Source organism: Anopheles cruzii, chromosome 3, assembly GCF_943734635.1.
Source record: "Anopheles cruzii chromosome 3, idAnoCruzAS_RS32_06, whole genome shotgun sequence".
NCBI lineage: Eukaryota > Metazoa > Arthropoda > Insecta > Diptera > Culicidae > Anopheles > Anopheles cruzii.
In genome coordinates this window covers 61360427-61380019 of record NC_069145.1, presented here as the reverse complement: position 1 = coordinate 61380019, position 19593 = coordinate 61360427, and the positions used below count along the sequence as shown (strand labels likewise).

At 47.6% G+C, this 19593-nt stretch overlaps 2 protein-coding genes across 6 annotated transcripts; both read right to left on the bottom strand.

Annotated features, from left to right (window-relative positions):
* Positions 1–636: 636 nt before the first annotated feature.
* On the bottom strand, positions 637–3746 carry LOC128270739 (probable serine/threonine-protein kinase kinX). The gene is made up of 2 exons (XM_053008154.1): positions 3735–3746; positions 637–2592 (listed from the first exon to the last, which is right to left on the bottom strand). Exons 1-2 carry the CDS (start codon positions 3744–3746, stop codon positions 637–639), a joined length of 1968 nt encoding a protein of 655 aa, XP_052864114.1.
* Positions 3747–7405: 3659 nt separating this feature from the next.
* On the bottom strand, positions 7406–18040 carry LOC128274833 (probable serine/threonine-protein kinase DDB_G0282963). Of its 5 annotated transcripts, none has more exons than XM_053013152.1 (8): positions 17819–18040; positions 14525–14715; positions 10850–10928; positions 10660–10759; positions 10347–10581; positions 9837–10213; positions 9434–9761; positions 7406–8949 (listed from the first exon to the last, which is right to left on the bottom strand). In XM_053013152.1, exons 1-8 carry the CDS (start codon positions 17997–17999, stop codon positions 8725–8727), a joined length of 1716 nt encoding a protein of 571 aa, XP_052869112.1. In that variant the 5' UTR covers positions 18000–18040; the 3' UTR covers positions 7406–8724. The 5 variants fall into 5 exon arrangements, with proteins under 5 accessions (XP_052869112.1, XP_052869113.1, XP_052869111.1 ...); XM_053013153.1 differs by lacking the exon at positions 17819–18040 and adding an exon at positions 17456–17562 and having other exon boundaries at positions 14525–14781; XM_053013151.1 differs by having other exon boundaries at positions 7407–8949; positions 14525–14781.
* Between the last annotated feature and the right edge of the window lie 1553 nt (positions 18041–19593).

Here is a 19593-nt window from a genome sequence, read left to right as displayed (position 1 = left end):
TTCGCAACAATAGCAGCGTTCTACGACGCAGCGGTACAGTATCTTCAACAGAAGGAAGAATCCTATGTACAATAATATCGGTTCAAATCCAATGACACGAATTTCGAAACCTTGTACAGAGTACCTCTGGCAACGGTGGACGGTGAACTACTTTCTGATAGCTCCTCCTGCCACCGACACCAGAGAGGCACCATCAGAGATTAGCGGTAACACATTATCTGCTAGCCTTCGGCAGTGCAGCGTGGAGACGGTCCAGAGGGCAGGGTCCCGTTTTTCCGGTCAATTACTGTACTGGACCCCGATCCACGATCCGGGATTCGTTGAGCGTGCGCGATGGAAGAGGTACGATTACAGGTAGCGGGAAACTATTTCACAAAAATAGACTTCCAGCCCCAGCACTGAGCCGTGGTTTGTGGGACGGCAGGCAAACGGTTTGGCGGGTAAAGTAATGGTTATTTAAATCAAAAAACAAAAAACAAACAATCGCTTACGAGCGCGCTCGGCTGCCCAGTTCCAACCGTCTCACCGTCGTCGAAGCAATGGGCGGTGCGCTTCGGTTCCGTTTTCGGTCAGTGCGGATACTCTTTGGTGTCAGTCTCACAGGTCGGGTCTGGGAGGGGCGGGGCCCGCCCCTACCTATCTGGCCGTTGGCAGGGAAAACCCGGTAGGCGTCTGGTACTGGAACGGTGCCAGCTGGACCAGCTGGAAGGGTTGTGGTTGCGAGTCTAGCGCGAAGCCACCGCCAGGATTCGATGGGGCGGTGAGGCCGTAGGAGGGCTGCTGGTGTCCGAAGCCGCTGGTGTGTCCGATAGCGGAGCCGGCACCACCGGTCGGAGGTGTGACGATCACCTCCTGGTGGTTCGATCCGGAACCGTAGTGGTCGGAGCTAGTGTACTGACCGTACTGGTGGGCGTCCTGTCCGGATGACTGCTGCACAGAACCGCCGTAGTCATCGCCTTGAGACGACTGGCTAGGGAACGTGGATGGCCCGTACTTGGGCTGCTGGCCGTAGTGGATCAGCTGCTGGTTAAAGAAGGTGGTCTGATCTTGGTTTCCATACTGTTGTTGCAGCTGCTGTTGCTGCTGCTGATGGTACTGCTGCTGTAGCTGATCTTGGTGCTGTTGTTGAAGCGATTGCTGAGATTGCTGTTGCTGCTGCTGCTGTTGCTGGTGTGACTGATATCCGGGCCCACTGTGGTAGATCGTCGTCTGAGTGTAGTGTGCTCCGTGGTCCCCGCCGTTGTTAACCGCCGAGTAGGACGCTCCCATGCCCGACTGCCCTTCGCTGTTGTCCTCCGTGACCGGAGCACTCGACGAGTGGTGCTGTTGCTGCTGCTGCTGCTGTTGTTGGTTCTGTTGCTGATCGGTTTTCTTCGACTTCTTACCCTTGCCCTTCTTGTAGCCAGTCTTGACGGAGCGACGGTAGTTGTCCTCCGATCCGGCTAGCTCTTCGTGCTGCTGCGAATCGAACGAGTGAAATCTGGTGTTGGAGTAGCTCGAGATGTCTTTGTCGAATGGGAACGGAAACGAGGCCGATTTCACTGCCACCGGATACGGAACTTTCTTCTCCACCGGATACGGCTGTGGCACGTAAACCCTTACCGGATATGGAACTTTCTTCTCGACCTCTACTTTTACCGGCACCGGAACTTTCTTCTCCACTTCGACCGGTACCTTGACTTCAACCGGATACGGAACCTTCTTCTCGACCGGATACGGCACCGGCTTTGGGACTTCGTACGGCACTTTCACCTCGTACGGCACGTGGACCTGCTTGTAGACCGGATAGGGCTTGGGCACGTGGACCACTTTCTCGACGATCTTCTCCACCGGATACGGTTTGTCCACGTGTACGATCTTCTCGACCGGATACGGAACTTTGACCTCCACCGGGTAAGGTTTCGGGACGTGTATGGGCTTTTCAACGATCTTCTCGACCGGATACGGCTTCGGGACGTGGACAACCTTTTCGACGATCTTCTCGACGGGGTACGGTTTGGGGACGTGCACAATTTTCTCGACCGGCACGTGAACCACCTTTTCGACGACCTTTTCCACCGGATAGGGCTTGGGCACGTGCACGATCTTTTCGACTGGCACCTGGACCACTTTCTCGACCGGATACGGCTCCTTCTTGACCACCGTCTTCACGTGGTTGTGGTGATGATGGTGATGGTGGTGCTTGATCTTGATCTTCTCCTTCACAATGTTATGCTCGCCGACCTCGTAGTGCTGGCTCTCGCCCACGGCCGCGTCCGGGGCGTCCGAGGTCGTATCGATCACGCCCTTGTCGGAGCGCGTCGTCAACTCGGGCGTTTTGCGCGTCTGCGTTTCCGGTTCGCCGTCGGCGGCCGTGCTGTGCTTCTTCGACTTCTTGCCCTTCGGCTTGCTGAGGAAGATGTGAATCTTTTTGCCCGTCTGCCGCTTCTCGTGCTTCTTCACCGCCTGCCACTGGCGGTCCTCGGCCGGTGTTTGCTCCAGCTCCGACAACAGATCGGCCCCGTTGCCATCGGCGCCTGGTTGCAACTTTCGACTTTCGAAGTCCAGCGCCAGTGCTGCCGAGATGACGACAGCCACCGATGCCACCAGTATCTGGACGTGCGGAATGGGAATAGAACCAGAAAGAAGGCATCAAGTATCGTGTAGAAATTGTAACTTTCGTCGGTTGACGTTCGAAATTAGCTACATGGTGACCAGTTGGAGACTGGAGGGTCTGGAGCAGTAGACCCTTTAGCTTGGCAATATCCTTTACCGTACATAAGTACTAACTTAGTTGGAAGCTTTCATTACTACTTTTAGCCAGATCACGACAAGCACATCAACCACAACTCTTTGCTACTTCAAATCGAATAATACACTTTTTAGAGTTCTCACGGAAAGGGACTGATGTGTGAGACTGATGAACTATCTTAGTTCATATCTTGGTCACATGCTTACGAAATGAAAAGCATAACAATACTTGGAATTGTTTTTGTGTTTTATACAGCCCTCAAGTTGAGTATACCACGTCAAGTTCTGGCCTGGACTCTAGTGGTTAAGAATGTCCAAAAGACTATTTAGCAAACTACTGTCGAATACCACGCAATGTGGCACCACAGTATTCGAAACCAAGCTTTTTTATTGTTCAGGATCTTGTGTTGTTTCAACCACGAAGAGAACATGTTATCCTTTGATATATAGGCCATTTTGGTGTTTTGTTCATTGAACCTTAGAACTTCCGGAGTTTGAGTATTTTAAGTCTTTTTGTCCTTTAAGAGCTAATTATAAAAAAGAGCTCATTCCAACTGCCTCAAGCCGTTCGAAAAGCCACCAGTAGCGTTCGTATCAGTTAATGTGCTAGTTGTGTCCAATGTCTAATATTTTATCCTTGTTTTCACAAATCACAAGGAAGTGGCCAATGTTTTCCTCAGCGTTGTTGTCTTTCATTGGATGATTCGAAAGTTGCACAAAACTTATCACCAAACATTAGCAGAACAGTATTCCGTCACGAAACTGCGATCATGTCCTTGCTGGGCCTTGCTGTTTTTTCATTGCCACTGTCCACATCCACAGTTCAATAGGCAGCCAATGTTCAGGAGACACATTCACTTGGGCAGACATAAGATCACCAAAACGTTAGCTTTATCTTCACCATAAGTCCATAATGTGGGGCGTACCACACCGCGTTCACACCAAGCACACCGTTTCTCGCCACAAATAATCCTTGGCCATGGGCTGGCAGCAGTGATCCTTACCGTCAACTTCATTTCGATACACCTATTGATGGACGGAGCGTACAAAGTTTACTGGTTAACCGTTCCGCTGGTGCAAGGGTTTTTATATTTTAATTAAGCAACCGGAGCGTGTCCAGAGATGGCGTCCGGGGGAAGCCGTCGCCTGCGCCCCCGTTGGTGGGGAGACGCGCTCTTTCCTTCGCGGTCGGCGGCATGGTATTCGGGCGGCGTACGATACGTGTCCGGGATCGTCGTCGCCGCCATCGCCGTCGTCTTGGGCAATGTTTTCCGCCCTGGCCAGGCCTCATCACGCTCCTGTTGCCATCACGCTCTTGCGCTAGGTGGAGGGCCGATTTTTAGCGCCAATTAAACGCGCCCAAGGAAGAGGCGCTGCACGCCACACGCGCGCGGCCCTTTTCGTGATGCGATCGTGCGGCGGTTGTACTTTCGCTTTTCTTTTCCGTTTTCCACCATCGGCGAGGCGCACACGGGTTGTTGGAACATGGCCACTGGCACGGGCGCGACGCTTCGCACGAAAAGCTCACTTTCTTTTGTTTTCGTTGGCAGTCGTCGATCAACATACACACCCGCACCCGCAGACTCAAAGGCGGCGGTGGTGGGTGGCCGGGAGGGTTGCTGAAAAAAGGAAATGCACGAAACTACAAACGTACGAAACATTTCCAACAAGCCGGCAAAGACGAGGGCGGAAAACTGGGCGACGGCTGGACGAGCCAGGGCGAGGGAACGCTGAAAAAAGTGATGAATTGCTGCCGCCATCGTAAGCCTGGAAATATGCGGATAGCCCGCTGAGGATAGTGTGCGCACGCAAATCGTTGGCTCCTAAATGGGCCTTCGGTGGTCATCGTTGGATTCCTGCAACCTGCTCGTCAGTGCTGACCTCCGTTGCCGTTTCGAAGAACCAATCGACGTTGCGTTTGCGTTCCTTCTGTTCCATTTGTTTGCACGTCTACGGCTCGTGTCTTTATTTAATCGTTACGTCAGATACTCTTCAACTACATTGTTACTGCTGCACTCAAGACATTCAATTAAAGTACCTTAAATCAATCTTCATTTTCATGTTTTCCGCGAGGAGTATTACCAGCAGTAATTCATAGAAAATAAATCATTTCCGTCGACCCACAAAAAAATATCTAGTCAGGATAACATCTCCTCCGGCTGGCTAGGGCCAGCTGGATGATCATGCTGATGCTGATTGTCCTGGATGGTAGATAAATGTTCTTCCTTTTTTCAAACATGTTGCAGCAGCAAACTTTGTACAAATGATCCGAAAATAGATAGAAAGCATAAAAAGAAAAGTGATCGTGTTCGTGAAACAATTAAGTAAAAGGCTCTCTCGTTCGTGGCGCTTGAAATGAAAATGAAACTATCTTCGGGTGCTTCGGTCCTGAGGTACTACTGCCACCGAAATTGACCACCGCCGGCGGTCCCGTTCCGGTTGAATGGTGCATTTTTTTGTTTTCGCAGTGAACTTTTCTGCACGGAGTTTGCCTCCATCGCCTCCATTCCGTGACACGCGGGGCAGCACCAACCGTGCGGCTCCGAACGGCGTCCGTCCTGCTGTCGGCATGCTTGACGCGCGCCATTTAGCATAAACTAACGGACTCGTAGCCCGTGGTGCGCGCGTGTTCGAACGGCTCGAAGGCGGCTGAGTTCGATAAACCTTCGCTACCGATCGCTCGCGAAAACGCGCCAGAGCACGGCTAGGCACTAATCGTTTCCCCGGCCAAGGTGGCGAAGGTGTTAAAAATTGAAACTGCCCACTTCAGGCCCGGAAAAAAGCGCCTTCGAAATAAAATGATTGTCCCGCCGTCTATGGGTCTGTGGCATTTCCTTCTTCTTCCAGGGGGCGGCAGGAAAACGCGGCCCCCCCCTGCCGCGTTTGGTCTGGCGTTTTAGGACAATGGGTCGGACGGCTCCACCTTCCGACTGGTGCGGGTGCTTCGTGAATTTTCTACAAAGCTCGAAGGCTCGATGGAGTTGGACTCTTCCTTCTCTGGTGCGGTGGCTTGGAATGACTATTCGAAGCATGGTGCGTCGGTCGGCAGTAAGTCCAGCGCTTAATTGCCGAAAAGGGTGTTACATTTTGACGCACAACCGAATGTTGTGACTGCCTGTGGCTTGTTGCAAAAAAGCATTCAAATGTACCGGTCTTTAAGAGGTCAAGAGGTTCTCAACCGACGTCATTATTCAAATGATACAAATGAGAAGCGAAAGACATAAACCTTTCTATTTTGTAGATCACCAATGATTTTTTCTCGACCAATCCGACCAAGGGTGAATCGAAACGAAAGTGTAAATCATAAAAAAAACGTTGAACCATCCCAAGAGAGGAAGTTAGGTTTTTTTGCGCAATCGATGCACTATAATGTTGATGCAAAAGCTTCAATTAACGCCGCTGGGCTGAACCGCTTGGCAGAGAAGTTGGAAAAGAAAACGCAGAGAACCAGTTGGCAGAACTGCAGCAAGGTGCGGGCAAACGAAACCGAACCCGGCAAACAATAACTGAAACGCTTCGCGCACAATGGTCCACTGAATGTGTTTTTGTTACGTGGTGTGGTGTGCATCCACCGTGTGTAATCACCATGTTTATCCATCACCGCGCTGCACTTCCCGTTTGCAATTATGCATCTTCAGCAAGCTCAGCAGTCGATCTCAAGATGCACCCCGTGGGTAGGAAGACGGACGCACATCGCAACGCATCGACATCGGGGGCGGGCAGGTTGCGTGCCGGCCGATCGGTGGGATATTTTCCGCTTTTCCGCGTCCACGATGCTTCGGCACCCATGACACAATCTTATCGCATTCGGAGTATTTAAGCTGTCGGCGCGATAGGCGCGTTGTTACGCAACCCCGTGCCCAGTTCCCGAGACTACAATTGGTGTTTCTTCTTCACGGCGGCAATGTGCGTATGGTTAGGTTCGGATAGGTTACTTTATTTGCCGCGCACTGCCACTGCCGAAGGGAGCCCTTAATGTGGGGCCCCGTTCGCCGCTTCCGTCAATTTCGTTAATGCGATCCGGTCCGTTTTTCTCCCCATTTTCCGGCTTCCTGTTGGCGCCGCAATGAGTTTGGCCTCATTATAGTTTTTTAAACGCACATCGTGCACGTTTGCAACACAATGACTAATTATTTTAACTAATATTGGACATCCATCTTCTGGTGGAAACCGACATTAGGCTAAACACTTTCCCATGAATTGATTTAATTTAAATTTTTACTGGCAACGGGCATGTTTATTTCAGTAATTTCGAATCCGTTCGCCGAATAAAGGCGCTTTGGAGTGTACCAATTGCCAGCATAAAACTCAGCATTGGTAGAAGCAATTTTTTTTTGAAAAATTCCAACGTGAGTTGGTCCTTCTGAAATGATCCGCGACATCTGAATGATCACTGAAATTTGCAAAGCTTGAGGGTACAAAACCGCACCATATGCCTCTCAAAGATATGTTTTTTTCTAACTTCTCTTACAGTTCCGTTCCGACAATGAAATGGTTACACGAGAGTTGAAGTGAAATGGGAAAGGCTTATCAATCCAATTTCTTCAAAAATAGCTTCCGATTCTCAAATAACTTCTGTAGAAGTTCTACTCTCGATCCTGACCTGGACCTCAGTATTGCTGGGCGGTCGTTTTTCATCGAATATTAGCTCTTGGTAAAAATAAATAAATAAGTCAACATCGGTCGGTTCAAATCCTTCGATTTTCGGTCTCCGACGCTCGTTTCTCAATACCTTCATTTCTACAACGAACTGCAAAAAATACACAAACGTTTTTATCAACTACTGATTCAGCTTTACTTGCTTCTTCATTCGAGAGCCACATGTTAACTTTCCCGGTATAAAAGGTATGATCAACATGATTGATCTCTACTTCCGTGTAGCTCATATCCTACCATATAAGCAGGGGTGTGTATGAAATCTATCGAAACAGAAAATCTAATTTCTTTTAAACATGCAACAGGCGGTTCTTTTGCAGCGTAAATAATTTATTCCACACGTCGCCCCGTGAGGCCTGCCTGATTGTCCGACGTGATGTTGAGGATTTAAGCTCAACAATCCGTGCAGCGCCCCCCACGAGCGGTACTTTACTTCAGTCTGTGCGAGGAAATCGCCTAATCGATGATGGTACCTTTGCCTCGCTTCGAACGGCAACTGACTTCTTTTCTTGTTGTACGACAAGTGACTAGGATTATGTGTTTCTAAACGGTTTTTTTTTCTTGTTTTCTCTCTTGGTTTCTTGTTTTGCATTTTCGCAAAGTTGATCGCTATCGCGATTATCTAATGTGCTTTCACTGTGGCCGAATGGAATCGACCGATGGCACTCGCTTCTTACTGTTACGATCAACGTGCTGCAAGCCCGTCAAACTTATGCTTCGTACCTACGGCTGGGCGCTTGTCATTGCATTGGGTGCCGTTTCTATCACTTCCACAGGAGGTTCGTAATCAATCGTTTCGTAAAGGGGGTTGTTGCATTAAAAAGGATTAACGTTCGTCGTTCGCGTGCACTGGGGTGATACAAAACAAATAGAACGATTGTGTGCAGGCTGTCGCTAAAAAAATTAACAAAGAACGATAAAAAGTTACAGAAGATTAGCGTCTGGCGAATTAACGAATAACTTCACGGCCAGGGGGAAGTACTACAAACTTCGCACTGTGTGCGTTATCCAAGAAGGGATCGTCCCTCGTCGTCGTTTAGATTGGTTTGGCTGTCCAATTATGGGCTCGTCGTTGGCCTTTGCCTTTCAGTAGCTTCTCAAAACCGTTTCAAAAGGAGCTTGATGGAATGTAGTCTGATCGCTTCGTTGGGTTTGAACAACCGCCAATCTGCAGCTTCGTGAGCGTTTCGGTAAAAAAAAGTGTGATGTGCGTGCGCCTCCCGGCGACAGGCACGCCCGTTGTTGTTCAGGTCCTTCGGTGGCGGTACCAGACTTGCAGTCCATCAAAATCAATGTCCCACTTCCAACTGCGAGCCGCGGATCCCCTCGGCCAACCCACTACTTGGAGGAAGGATAGTAGTACAGCACGGTGTTGCCGGGCAGCTGCCAGTGCGATGCCTGCAATTCGATCAGTTGGAGCAGCGTACGCCGGATGGCCGGAGCGGAGGCGGCCGAATTGAGGAACGCATCGCGCACGCCGGTCAACAGTGATTCGAGCTGCTGCGGAAGGTGCATTTGTAGGTCCCGTCCAATGCAGGTCAGCACGAAGAACAAACACTCGATCTGCAACGACGAGAAGAGAAAGAGTTGTAGTCTGTCTAGTCTAGTGATTGCCAATTAATTTTAGTCTTAATTTAACGCTGGAACCAAGTCAAAGCTATCAAACTATGACATTGAGGCATACACTTTTAACATTTTATGATTAATTTGATAGAGACAGACCGACTTAGAACTGATTGGTTCTGAAAGTCCGAAGACGTTTAATTCCGAAGCTCTTTAACAACATTCGTTAGATTTCGTTAGTCGTAAGGTTAGAAAAACTGTAATAACGCTAACAACGTCCATATGTATTAATAATTAAAGGACCGTTTGATAATTCTGGTCGATTGTAGGGTTCATTGTTCAAGGAATCATCAAAAAGTTCTTAAGCTATGATCTCTTGACAATTTTCCGAACGACTCAATTTCATCAAAAGGATTACAAACAACACCATTCGAAGACATAGGGCGGTGGTTCCCTACTAGAGCTCCTAGAACCGGATACTAACCTCCGACAACGATCGAACCGGTGGCCGGACGCAGTCCTCGCAGCACTTGCCGAGCACCGTGAGCAGCACCAGCGGTGGCGGCACTCCGTCGCACTCGGTGCGCAACTGAAGCTGCCGGCGCTTCAGCTGGCAGAACATCTCCGTCAGGAACGCCATGAACGAGGTGAACCGGGGCCGGGAAGGGTTCTTCGAGTTCTGCACCGGACCAAGCACCTTTTCCCGCTCCTGATACCACTGGCGGCAGGTGTTGAGCAGTGCCTCCAGAAAAGTCTCCTTCTTCTCCTTGGCGATGATCGAAATGCACAGACGCGATATCGGAAGTGAGTATCTGGAACGGCACGGGAAACCATTGAGATGAGGTTCGGAACACGGTATCCTTACGACCCGGCGACGGCGACATTACCGGCGTCCTTCGACGGCCCGGTGCAACAGCTGGGCGGCCAGATCCATCAGACAGCGCGCATTCAGCTGATTTGGATCGTCGATCGCATTGTTGATGGCCGTCTGGACTTCCGGCGAAAACATGCCCACGTCGCTGGCTTCCGCCCCGATGCCTAGCCCGAGACTGGCCAGGCCGCGGGCCAGCGTGTCCGCCGACGAGAGCGACTTGGAGCGCTGCAATGGTGCAACATTCAGTTGGTTGTTACTGTCGCTGTTGTTGTTACTGTTGTTGGTGTTGTGTGGGGAGTTGCTGTTGTTGCTGTGGTAGCTTGCGCTATTGTTTGCGTGTGTCGAGTGAACCATTGGTTCCGGTGCGAACTTGACGCGCGGTCCGCTAGACTGATTGGCGAGGGAGAGAGAGAAAGAGATGGAAGCACAGACAAGAGACGAGATAGAGTAACACATTTACAGTAAGCGGTTTGAGATATGACAACACGAAGCACGTGATCGAGCAAGCGCGAGTGACACTCACGTGAAGGATGTTGCTGCTCGACGGCGAGTTCACGAGGGGCATATGGGACGGTTGCATCTGCATCCCCATGTGGTGCAGCGGTGAGTGGGACGGGGGCATCATGAGGGAGCTCCGCTGCACCGGGCTGCCGATGGAGCCGAGGTGCAGCGGGTGATGCTGCCGCCCGTGCATTCCCAACGGCATGCCGACGTTCGATTTCGAGTGCTGCAGAGCACCGCTGTAGATGTTCAACGATCTGCACCGAACGGGCGAGAAAGAGACAGCGAGTATGGCCACAACAACCCCTTCGGAAAAGCCCCCACCTCTCCCTTACCTAGAGCTCTGCAGCGGAAAGCGGTGATCGTTCAGGGGTAGGTTGTGCATCTGGAACTCCTGGGCGTGCACGTTCAACTTGTTGACGTTGTGCATTCCATCTGGAAGGACAGAAAATTGGAAGTTATTTTCGCTTACATTTGGTAACGAATATCCCCCCGTTTCGTGTCATACGATGCTGGAGGACTCACCTCGGAGCTGTTGCTGAGCGTGCTGATGGGCTTGACTTTGGGAGAACGCCAAACTGCGTCGTTTGTTGCTGTTGTTGTTCTGCAGTCGGCGCAAGGGATAAACAATGCCAATTAGTGGACGGTCACTGTACGCCGGAGTCAAAATTGAACAACAAGCAATGTAGCTGTACGGATTTAGTCGGTGGCAACGCAATTTTGCAACGTACGGATTAGTCGATGGCGATTGTAATGTGTTTAGATTTACGAAACAGCTTTCTTTCCTATTATCATTAACTTTTAATTTATTTAGTTAATCAAAGGCATGCTAAAGTGGTAGTTTTACGAACACAGTTTTACGAAAAAATTAGATCAATAAAATAAAAAAATTTGCTTATTTTTTATGGCATTGCCAAAAATATTCAAGGAAACAACCAATCGTGTATTTTCAGTTATCTTTTCAAACAAACTTTATATTCGTTTTGCAAACTTTGTAGCAAAAAAAGCTAATAGCAATCTAACAAACAGTAGTGAATGGTACGATTTACTTTGTACCATGACTATTTTTATGTTTTCAAATAGTCAATGCCAAACATCGATCAATTTGCAATGAAAATACAGTTGGTTTTTCTTCTTGTAACATTTTGGCTTTAGTACATTTATTACTTCTTTTGCTTGAATGTTTGTTGAGTTATGCTTAGTCATATATTTTAGGGAATTGACATTTATTTATTCCCGAAAAGAAACAGTCAATGTGCAACGTAGCCTAAATAATAATTGACAACTTGAGATAATTTAAAAATAGAACTAACACTAACTCTAAACACAATTGGCGAAACGAACGCAGAAGCTGGTAATCCATATTTACGTACACGAATACAAGAATTAAACAGAAACAGGGATGAACATTTAGAAAAGGGTGGGAGATGTAACGATTTTTTTACAAAATAGTTTTCTCCAGTTTTAAAATACTTTAAAACAATCTAATTTGGTAGTTTCAGTAGCATTTAAAAAAAAAACAGATTTGATGCACTGTTCTGCGATGATTTAATTTGTTATGTTATGAAGATAGCGTTATGTTGTTTTAATATTCATAATAAACTAGCTGATCCCGGCGCGCGTTGCCACGCCTCATTTCATCCTCATTTCTCGATTATCCGACGTTTCAACGGACTTCCTGGTGACGTATCCGATCAGCTTCCCTTTGCGTTTCCCGTTACTTCTACTTTTCAGACGATCGGGCTTCCCGGTGACGTATTTGTTCAGTTTCTCTTTCCTCCTCCCGTTACTCTGTTCCGAATGAAAGGGCTTCCCGGTGATGTATCCGATTGGCTTTCCTTCCCGCTTAACGTTGGATACATGGCAAAACTCGCACCTGCTAAATTTGACTCAAATTGTTTGAACACTTTTCGAATTTTGCTGCAATTTACCCTAATTTTGTATGGGAGCCATCCCGTTGTAAAGTGGCGAAGGGTTTCAAAAAATCACCAGAACATGTCCCCTTCCCAAAAACTCCCACCTGCAGAATTAGGTTCGATTTGTTCGAAAACAACCCGAATTATGCTGAATTTTATGTTACGTTTGCATGGGAGCCCCCCAGTCCGTTGCTATCTCTCTCTCTCTCCCTCCCTCTCTCTCTCTGTCTCTCTCTCTCTCTCTCTCTCTCTCTCTCTCTATCTCTCTTTTTCCTCTCTCTCTATCTTTTTCTCTCTCTCTCTCTCTTTTTCTGTATCTCTCTCTCTCTATCTATCTATCTATCTCTCTCTTTCTCTCTCTCTCTTTCTGTATCTCTCTCTCTCTATCTATCTATCTATCTATCTATCTCTCTCTCTCTCTCTTTGTCTCTTTCTCTCTCTCTCTTTCTCTCTCTCTCTCTTTCTCCCACTCCCTCCCCCCTCTCTCTCTATCTATCTCGCGCTCCCTCTCTCTCACTCTCTCTCACTCCCTCTCTATCTCTCCCTCTCTATCTCTCTCTTCCTCTCTTTCTCACCTTCTTTAAAAATTAAACGCAAACTATGCAGATCCCCCCAACATCACACTACTTCAAGATGGATGGAATGAGGGGTGGTGATAGGTGGAAGAAGGAAGGAAAAGCCTTTTAAGGGAAACCAATCGATTTAGAGACCACCAAAACCTAAGAAACGATACCCATATTGCCCTAGGACGTATTTTAAGGATTGGGGTTGTATGGGGACCCCCCCTTCCCCTCGTCCTGCAAGGACCAAATTTCGTCACATGGTTTCTCAGGTGACCAGCAACCACTGTGCAAGTTTTGATGAAATTCGATCCATAACTTGTGGAGTAATTGATGTTTTTAACAGTTAGTTGTATGGGAGGGCAAAGAAAGAGGGGGGTGAGGGGTTTCTAACCTTGACTATTGCACTCCCCGGCCCCAAAAACCCCTGTGTACTAAATTTCGAGTCAATCGGTCCAGTAGTTTCGGAGTCTATAAGGGACATACAGACACAACTTGATTTTTATATATATACTAGGGGTGTGCATTGAGAATCGGAATGTTAAAAAGATGGCTGTACCTGCCGATTGGGACTTCCCAGTTTTGCTGTTCATTCATCATTACTTTGTTTTGACATCAGGTAAATGAGTCCAGGTCGAAAAAAAATATATTTCGGTTTGCAACCCATCATTTAAAGGGTTAAACTATGTCAACTTTTGTGCCTGAAAATGACGTTTTGCGGGGATTATTATTTTTCTGCTCCTCTTAAAGAAAACTGTTTCGGAATCACACCAAATGCTTGTCGGGACTTGTGTTTGGAAGATCGCAGTGCTTTAAGTGGTTTTAAAAACTTCAAAATGGCGATTTTGACTTAACAAAAAAAAGCGTCAAAGGACTCCAAAAAACGGACTTTCTGATGGAACCAGAAAGGTGTGGTGTTTCACAAGCTCCTAAAACCTGATGGAAACGTTAATTCCGATCGCTACTGACAACAAATGATCAATGTGAACCATGCATTGATCGAAAACGACCAAAATGCAATTCTAGTGGGTTGCAATGGGGGCGCCTGGTGGCCCGTGGAATCAAGCACCAGGCGCACCAAAAAGCCAAACTGTTTGAGGATACTATCAAATCACTTGGATGGGAGTTGCTATCCCTCCCCGCGTTATTCACCAGACTTGGTTCTTTCCGAATATCATTCATTTTCATCGATGGGACACGTATTGGCTGAGCAGCCCTTCGTTTTTCTACGAGGAAGTCGAAATGGGATGACTAATTAATTTACTTAAAAAGTCGAAGAATTCTTTCGTCTGGGAATCCATGATTTAGCAGAGAGATAGGACAAATGTATAGCTAGCGGTGGCACATACTTTGAATAAAAAAGAAAATCGCATTAAAATTTTATAAACATTTTTGTGTGATTCCGGCATTCCGATTCTCAATGCACACCCCTAGTAGATGTTGAATTTGTTAAGCCGGTAGTACACAATGTGGCACATTCGATGAGAATATACAATAATACACAAAATAAAATACAATAGAATACAATTACACAAAACAAAACAGACAGAAATGCCAATCAGTTGAAGATCATGCCCAAAGGGAGCGGCCCAAAAATTTACCTCAAAAAATTGCTATAGATTGCCAATTTGGAATGAAAAGAGAGTAGCAGACAGACGGTTAATGTCAAAATGGCTTCAATTTTGCTCACTCGATTAGTGTCATTTTCGCTAGCAGTACTTTACCTGTACATTGGGCGTGCGTATGAAGCTGCGCTCCCGGGAAATGCCCGGCGAAATGTAGTCCTGGATTTTCACCACCTTTTTCGGGCCACTGTTTTCGTTGTGGTCGGCCATTGTTTTGGCGTTTTTTTCACGAATGCCACACGCGACCAGCACCACCACTACTGCAACGGCTTTCGGTTTCACACACAACACTGTCGATCGTGCAGCAATTATATTATGCTCATTATTTCGTTCGAGAAGATTTCGAGTGGAGAATGCTGAAAATCGGCGATCATTAGTAACACATTTCCAAAGGTTGATCAGTTTTGTGTGTTTGTTTGCTGGCTTCCAACAAAAAATATACCCAAAATGTGAAGAATGCTTCACAGTAAAATCGTAAAAAACATATTTTTAATCAATACCACTAATAATATCGCTAATTATTACGTACAAATAAGGAAAGCATAATAAGCAGCAACATTTTTTCTCGATACCTCCAAGTAATGGCAAGCAAAGAAAGCAAACGAAGCATCGGAGAGTGATGCACGCAAAACCGTAAACCAATCGTGTGTTGAATTGCACGATGCGTGCGTTTGTTCGCGATGTAAAATGAGCATAAAATAATAAGGCGATAAGTAATCGTACGCCTTTCGCGCGCTCGTGAACTGACTTCCCTTTGCTACACACCAGACAGATCATTTGCATACAGACCGCCGACAACCAAAGAGTATCCATAGCTTGGCGGCAATTGGCGTTCGTCGCAACGCAAACATGGTTCCCGCGTTCCCCTACGGCCACCCCCCGCCCTGTATGGGTTACGTCATCGCGTGGCGGCGGCGGCGGTTTGGCCGGAAACAGAAATAAATATTATTCAAAAATATTCTCTACCGCGTCTCGCGACCACCGCACCGGCCATTTTGCTCCGCGACGATGTGCGAACAGAACGGGTGCGGTTCGTTTTGGTGTACCGCGTCCCGTAATCCGGTGCCCCCCTCTAGGGGTGCCGTTACAGCAGTGTTGGTTCGCAGCCAACACCCACGCCTACGGCTGGTGGCCGTTTGCAAACATAACCTCAAACCCGGCTGGCGAAACTCGGCTAGTCACTCGCCACCAAAACCGCAACACGCCATTTGAGATCGCGAGATCGCGTTTTCAGGTTGAACTTGAAAGTTTGTGACCCGCAGCGCGATCTGCAGCCCATTTCGAAACCATCACGGCGGCGAAAGTTAACGTCAACGGGGGCCTTAAATCGGATCGGGTTGATGGTTTCTTTTCTCGGCCAGCGAAAATACGTCATGGCCGCGCACGGTAGTGCGTCATCATCTTGCAAGGACTTTCGAGGAGCTAGAACCGGTTGGTAAACAATCTCACCTGTTCCGGTGGGTGTTGCAAGATTGATGCAAATTAATCGCGCTTTTCAAGTTGATGCTCGCTGATAGCACGCACTTAGCACGTCTCTCAGTGGTCCACGTGGGCGACAGCATGGTAAAACAGGTTTTTTTATGGTAATAAATTGGCAATAAGTTCTAAAAGTCGAACATTTGTATCTTGCGAAACCACTCCTTTTTTTTAAATTTGGAAAAAAATTCATTTAATCTTTAAATAATTTTTCGAAAGCTCCCAAAACTTGCTACTTGGTGTTTGGTTGGTCACATTTGCTGATCGATGATAAATAAGTCAAATTGTAGCTTAGTTGGTCGGAAGACGTCTAAAATAATATTTGGAATTGGGGAATAAAAAAGCATCGGTAAAGAAATTCCGGTTCCATTTTCATTGTGGATTAAAGTGCAACAATCGCGTTCGAGAAGTACAATTCCAAATGCTTCAGATGGCATTTGATTCAAATTGATCCACTTAAGATCCGAAGATCTTGGCCTAACCGTCACCCTAATCGAGTAGTTATTGTTCTCGTTAACGTGCATCTTGTAAGTGGTGACATTAATCTTTAAAGCAGTAAAAGAAAATTTATTACTACTAAACATGGATGTTTTGCAACCCGGAGATTATACTAAGCACTCCGGTTAACGGGGCGTTACACGACAACGAGCGCATCTTTGTAAGCTGATGCATCGATGCAAAGGTCGGACCTCTGGAGGACCGGCACCGAGGATTGTTTACTACTTTTCGTCTATTTCTGGATGCCGAATTTCAGAAGAAGCGCCCCCGGTGAATGTCGGAAGCAAAATAACAACAAACACAAAACAGATCCCGTCCGCTTAATGGCTGTCAAAACAAGGCGGATCGACTTCGATGGGTCACTGAAAAAGGAAGCTTCCAATTGGTGCGGTAGAAACGATCTGTTACAGCTAGTTTGGCGGGTCTTGAAGCTCCGTGGAGCCTATCATCAATGTCCGGTGGATGACATCATCGTTCGCAGCTGATCGTACCCGATCAGCATCAGTACTTGAAGATGAATTACGAGTATACGACCGACCGATACATGTCCGGTGAGTAACCAAACGCACTCGGATGCACGGATACAAAACAGAGAGAGTGAGAGAGAGTGTGTGAATCTGTGAGGTGTTTCGCGGATATGGGACGTTGTGTGTCGCCGTAGAACGGAGCTATTAAACGCCGTTGGCGATGAAGCGAGCATCGATAGTGAGGTTATTATTAGAGCACTGCTTAGGGCGGGTACTGCTTGCGTCAACACTGGCGAGTAGTCGGCAGGATTCGGTGAAGAAATTCGTTGCCGGACGGACGGCCAATCCATACCAGCGCGCCGACACGAAGCGGGATCGGTGTATTGGTGGAGGCGGCAGTCGTGCACGAGATAACACACATTTTGCACACTGTAACTACGGCCAATTAAGATAGGGCTGTGAGATACGCTTTCGATACGCACTACTGGAGCGTGCAGTATCTTCGCGAAATTCACCGATCTGGATGCAGTGCCATTAACATTACACTAACACCTGCGTATGAACCTGGTCACAAAACGGGGGCTCGTACTAAACTGTTTCGCGCGGGACATCACTCCCCTGTGGTCACTGTGGCGGCCGATCCTGACATTGGTTCTGGGTTCTTATGAGTAGGGATCCGCAAACTGCACCATGTGTGAATCTTCGTGCACCGTTGGCCGAGCGAAGGTGTGCGTGCGCTCACTAAGCCCGGTTCACGTCCGGCCTGTCGTCGTCTGATGACTGTCGCGCCCGCGGCTCCCGACAAACTCGTGCGCGATCGTGCGGTGATATCATCTTTCACTCGCGGAACGATGATCGATCGCTGTTACACAGGCGATCAGCTCAAGCTCAAGAATGCCAGGGAGTCTTCACAGGGAACGGACGTGAACGGAATACTTTAAACGAACCGCACCTCTAGTGCTGCTGCTGCTGCTGCTGCTGCGGTTGAGGTTCCTCCGTATATGGTAGCCGCCCACCGAAGGCGCGTACAGACGTTTGGTGACGGAATTTCGGAAAACGGAGTGTGTATCGTGTCGGAGTAGTGTCGTTGAGTTACTGAACCCATCGTCCGTGCGCGGGACACACACGGCCATCCCGTGCTCACTCTCTGCTCGAACCGCCGTGAGCGATTCTCGTGCACGAATGCCATGCGCACGCATCGCGGCGCAGGTTCTAACCCACTGTTTGTTGTCTCTCCGCGGCGCCGAACCACCGAATTTGGAATCTTGCTTCTACCCCAGCATCCGAGCGGACTCGAGGGATGTGATGTGGTTGAATTTATTTTTTTAAAGAACCTACACGTTCCGCATCGGGTTTCTGGATCTTGTTTGCATTTTTTATTACGGACAATTGGTCCGCCGGATCGAGTGAAGGGTTGATTGACAATTTGTTACCCTTTAATTGATCGACTCGATCACGAATGCACTGAGAGATCTCGGCGTTCTCTTGCGGTTATTTGTCACTCACTCACCGATCCGCTCGCCATAGTCATTCTGCTATTTTCGCGCAAACGCGGACCAAGCGACACCGATCGTGTTTGGGACGTACTAACCGATGACTAATCGTGCGGCGGTGTGACAGTCAGCCGGTGGTCCCGTTTCCCCTTTTTAATTCAAACAATTACTTACCACGCGACTGTTCTTCTCAGCGATGCTCCGACCTAAGACCTAAGAATGGTACTTCGTGCAAGTACGGTAGTTAGTGTTTCAGTGTTTTCTGTGATATTAAGATGTTTTTACCTGCCAAGATTCTGCAGAGAATCCAATTCCTGCTGAAGAGTGTTTGATCATGCTGACACTAACAACATACAAATATTGGGTTGTCGGAAAAGAAATCCATTTTTTTCTTGGTAGATGGCTTTAATGATCGATATCACATGAAGTATCGATCGTACAGTTTAAAGTTTAGGTTCGTTTTTGAGCTGACACTTCACACTATAAAAAATGCTTTCGCTGGTTTTTGTATGGTCCATTCGAGTTACAGGGTGTTGAAACAGTGAAAGTCAACAAAGAGAAAATTCGGTACATTTTACAGTTTTTCTTTGATGAAAGCAAAAATTCAATCTAAGCCGCTGTGCATGGTGTTTGGTGTATGGAGTCAATACTGTAACAGCTAGTTACGAGAAATCGTGGTTTCGCCGATTCTGTTCAGTTATTTTTTATGTCAAAGATGCACCGCGCACGAGCAGACCCGTCGTCGAAAATGTCGATAAAATCACTGAAATAATTAAAGTTGATCGGCATGTTAGCAGTCGCAACCCAGGAGCTAAAGATTAACCATCAAACAGTTTTAAGCCATTTGCGCAAAGCTGGATTCACAAAGAAGCTCGATGTTTGGGTGCCATACCAATTAACAAAAACATTTTTGATGGATCGAATTTCCATCTGCGAAGCCTTGGTCAAATGGACCCGGCACCAAGTGATTATCACCTTTTTCGCGCACTGCAAAACTTTCTGAGTTATAAGAAAATGAGATCAAGAGAGGATTGTGAAAAGGGATTGCTCGAGTTTTTCGCCAATAACGACCAAGACTTCTACAAGAGAGGCATTATGCAGCCACACCTAAAAAGGCAACAAATTTTCCAACAAAACGATGCATAATGTCGTACTGATGCGCCACACCCCGCCAGGAAGGTCATCATCCGAAGCCAGAAGAAGAAAACCGGAAGCCCGCACTTGAGTTTAAAAT

Bases quoted from the DNA above. Each gene is read 5' to 3' on its own strand.
- LOC128274833 (XM_053013151.1), bottom strand. From the start codon at position 17,999: ATGGCCGTGTGTGTCCCGCGCACGGACGATGGGTTCAGTAACTCAACG. The intron at 14,782-17,818 runs GTGCGGTTCGTT...GCCGATTTTCAG, and splicing joins CAGCAGCAGCAGCACTAGAG to CATTCTCCACTCGAAATCTT. The intron at 9,762-9,836 runs GTAATGTCGCCG...GTGCCGTTCCAG, and splicing joins CGGGCCGTCGAAGGACGCCG to ATACTCACTTCCGATATCGC.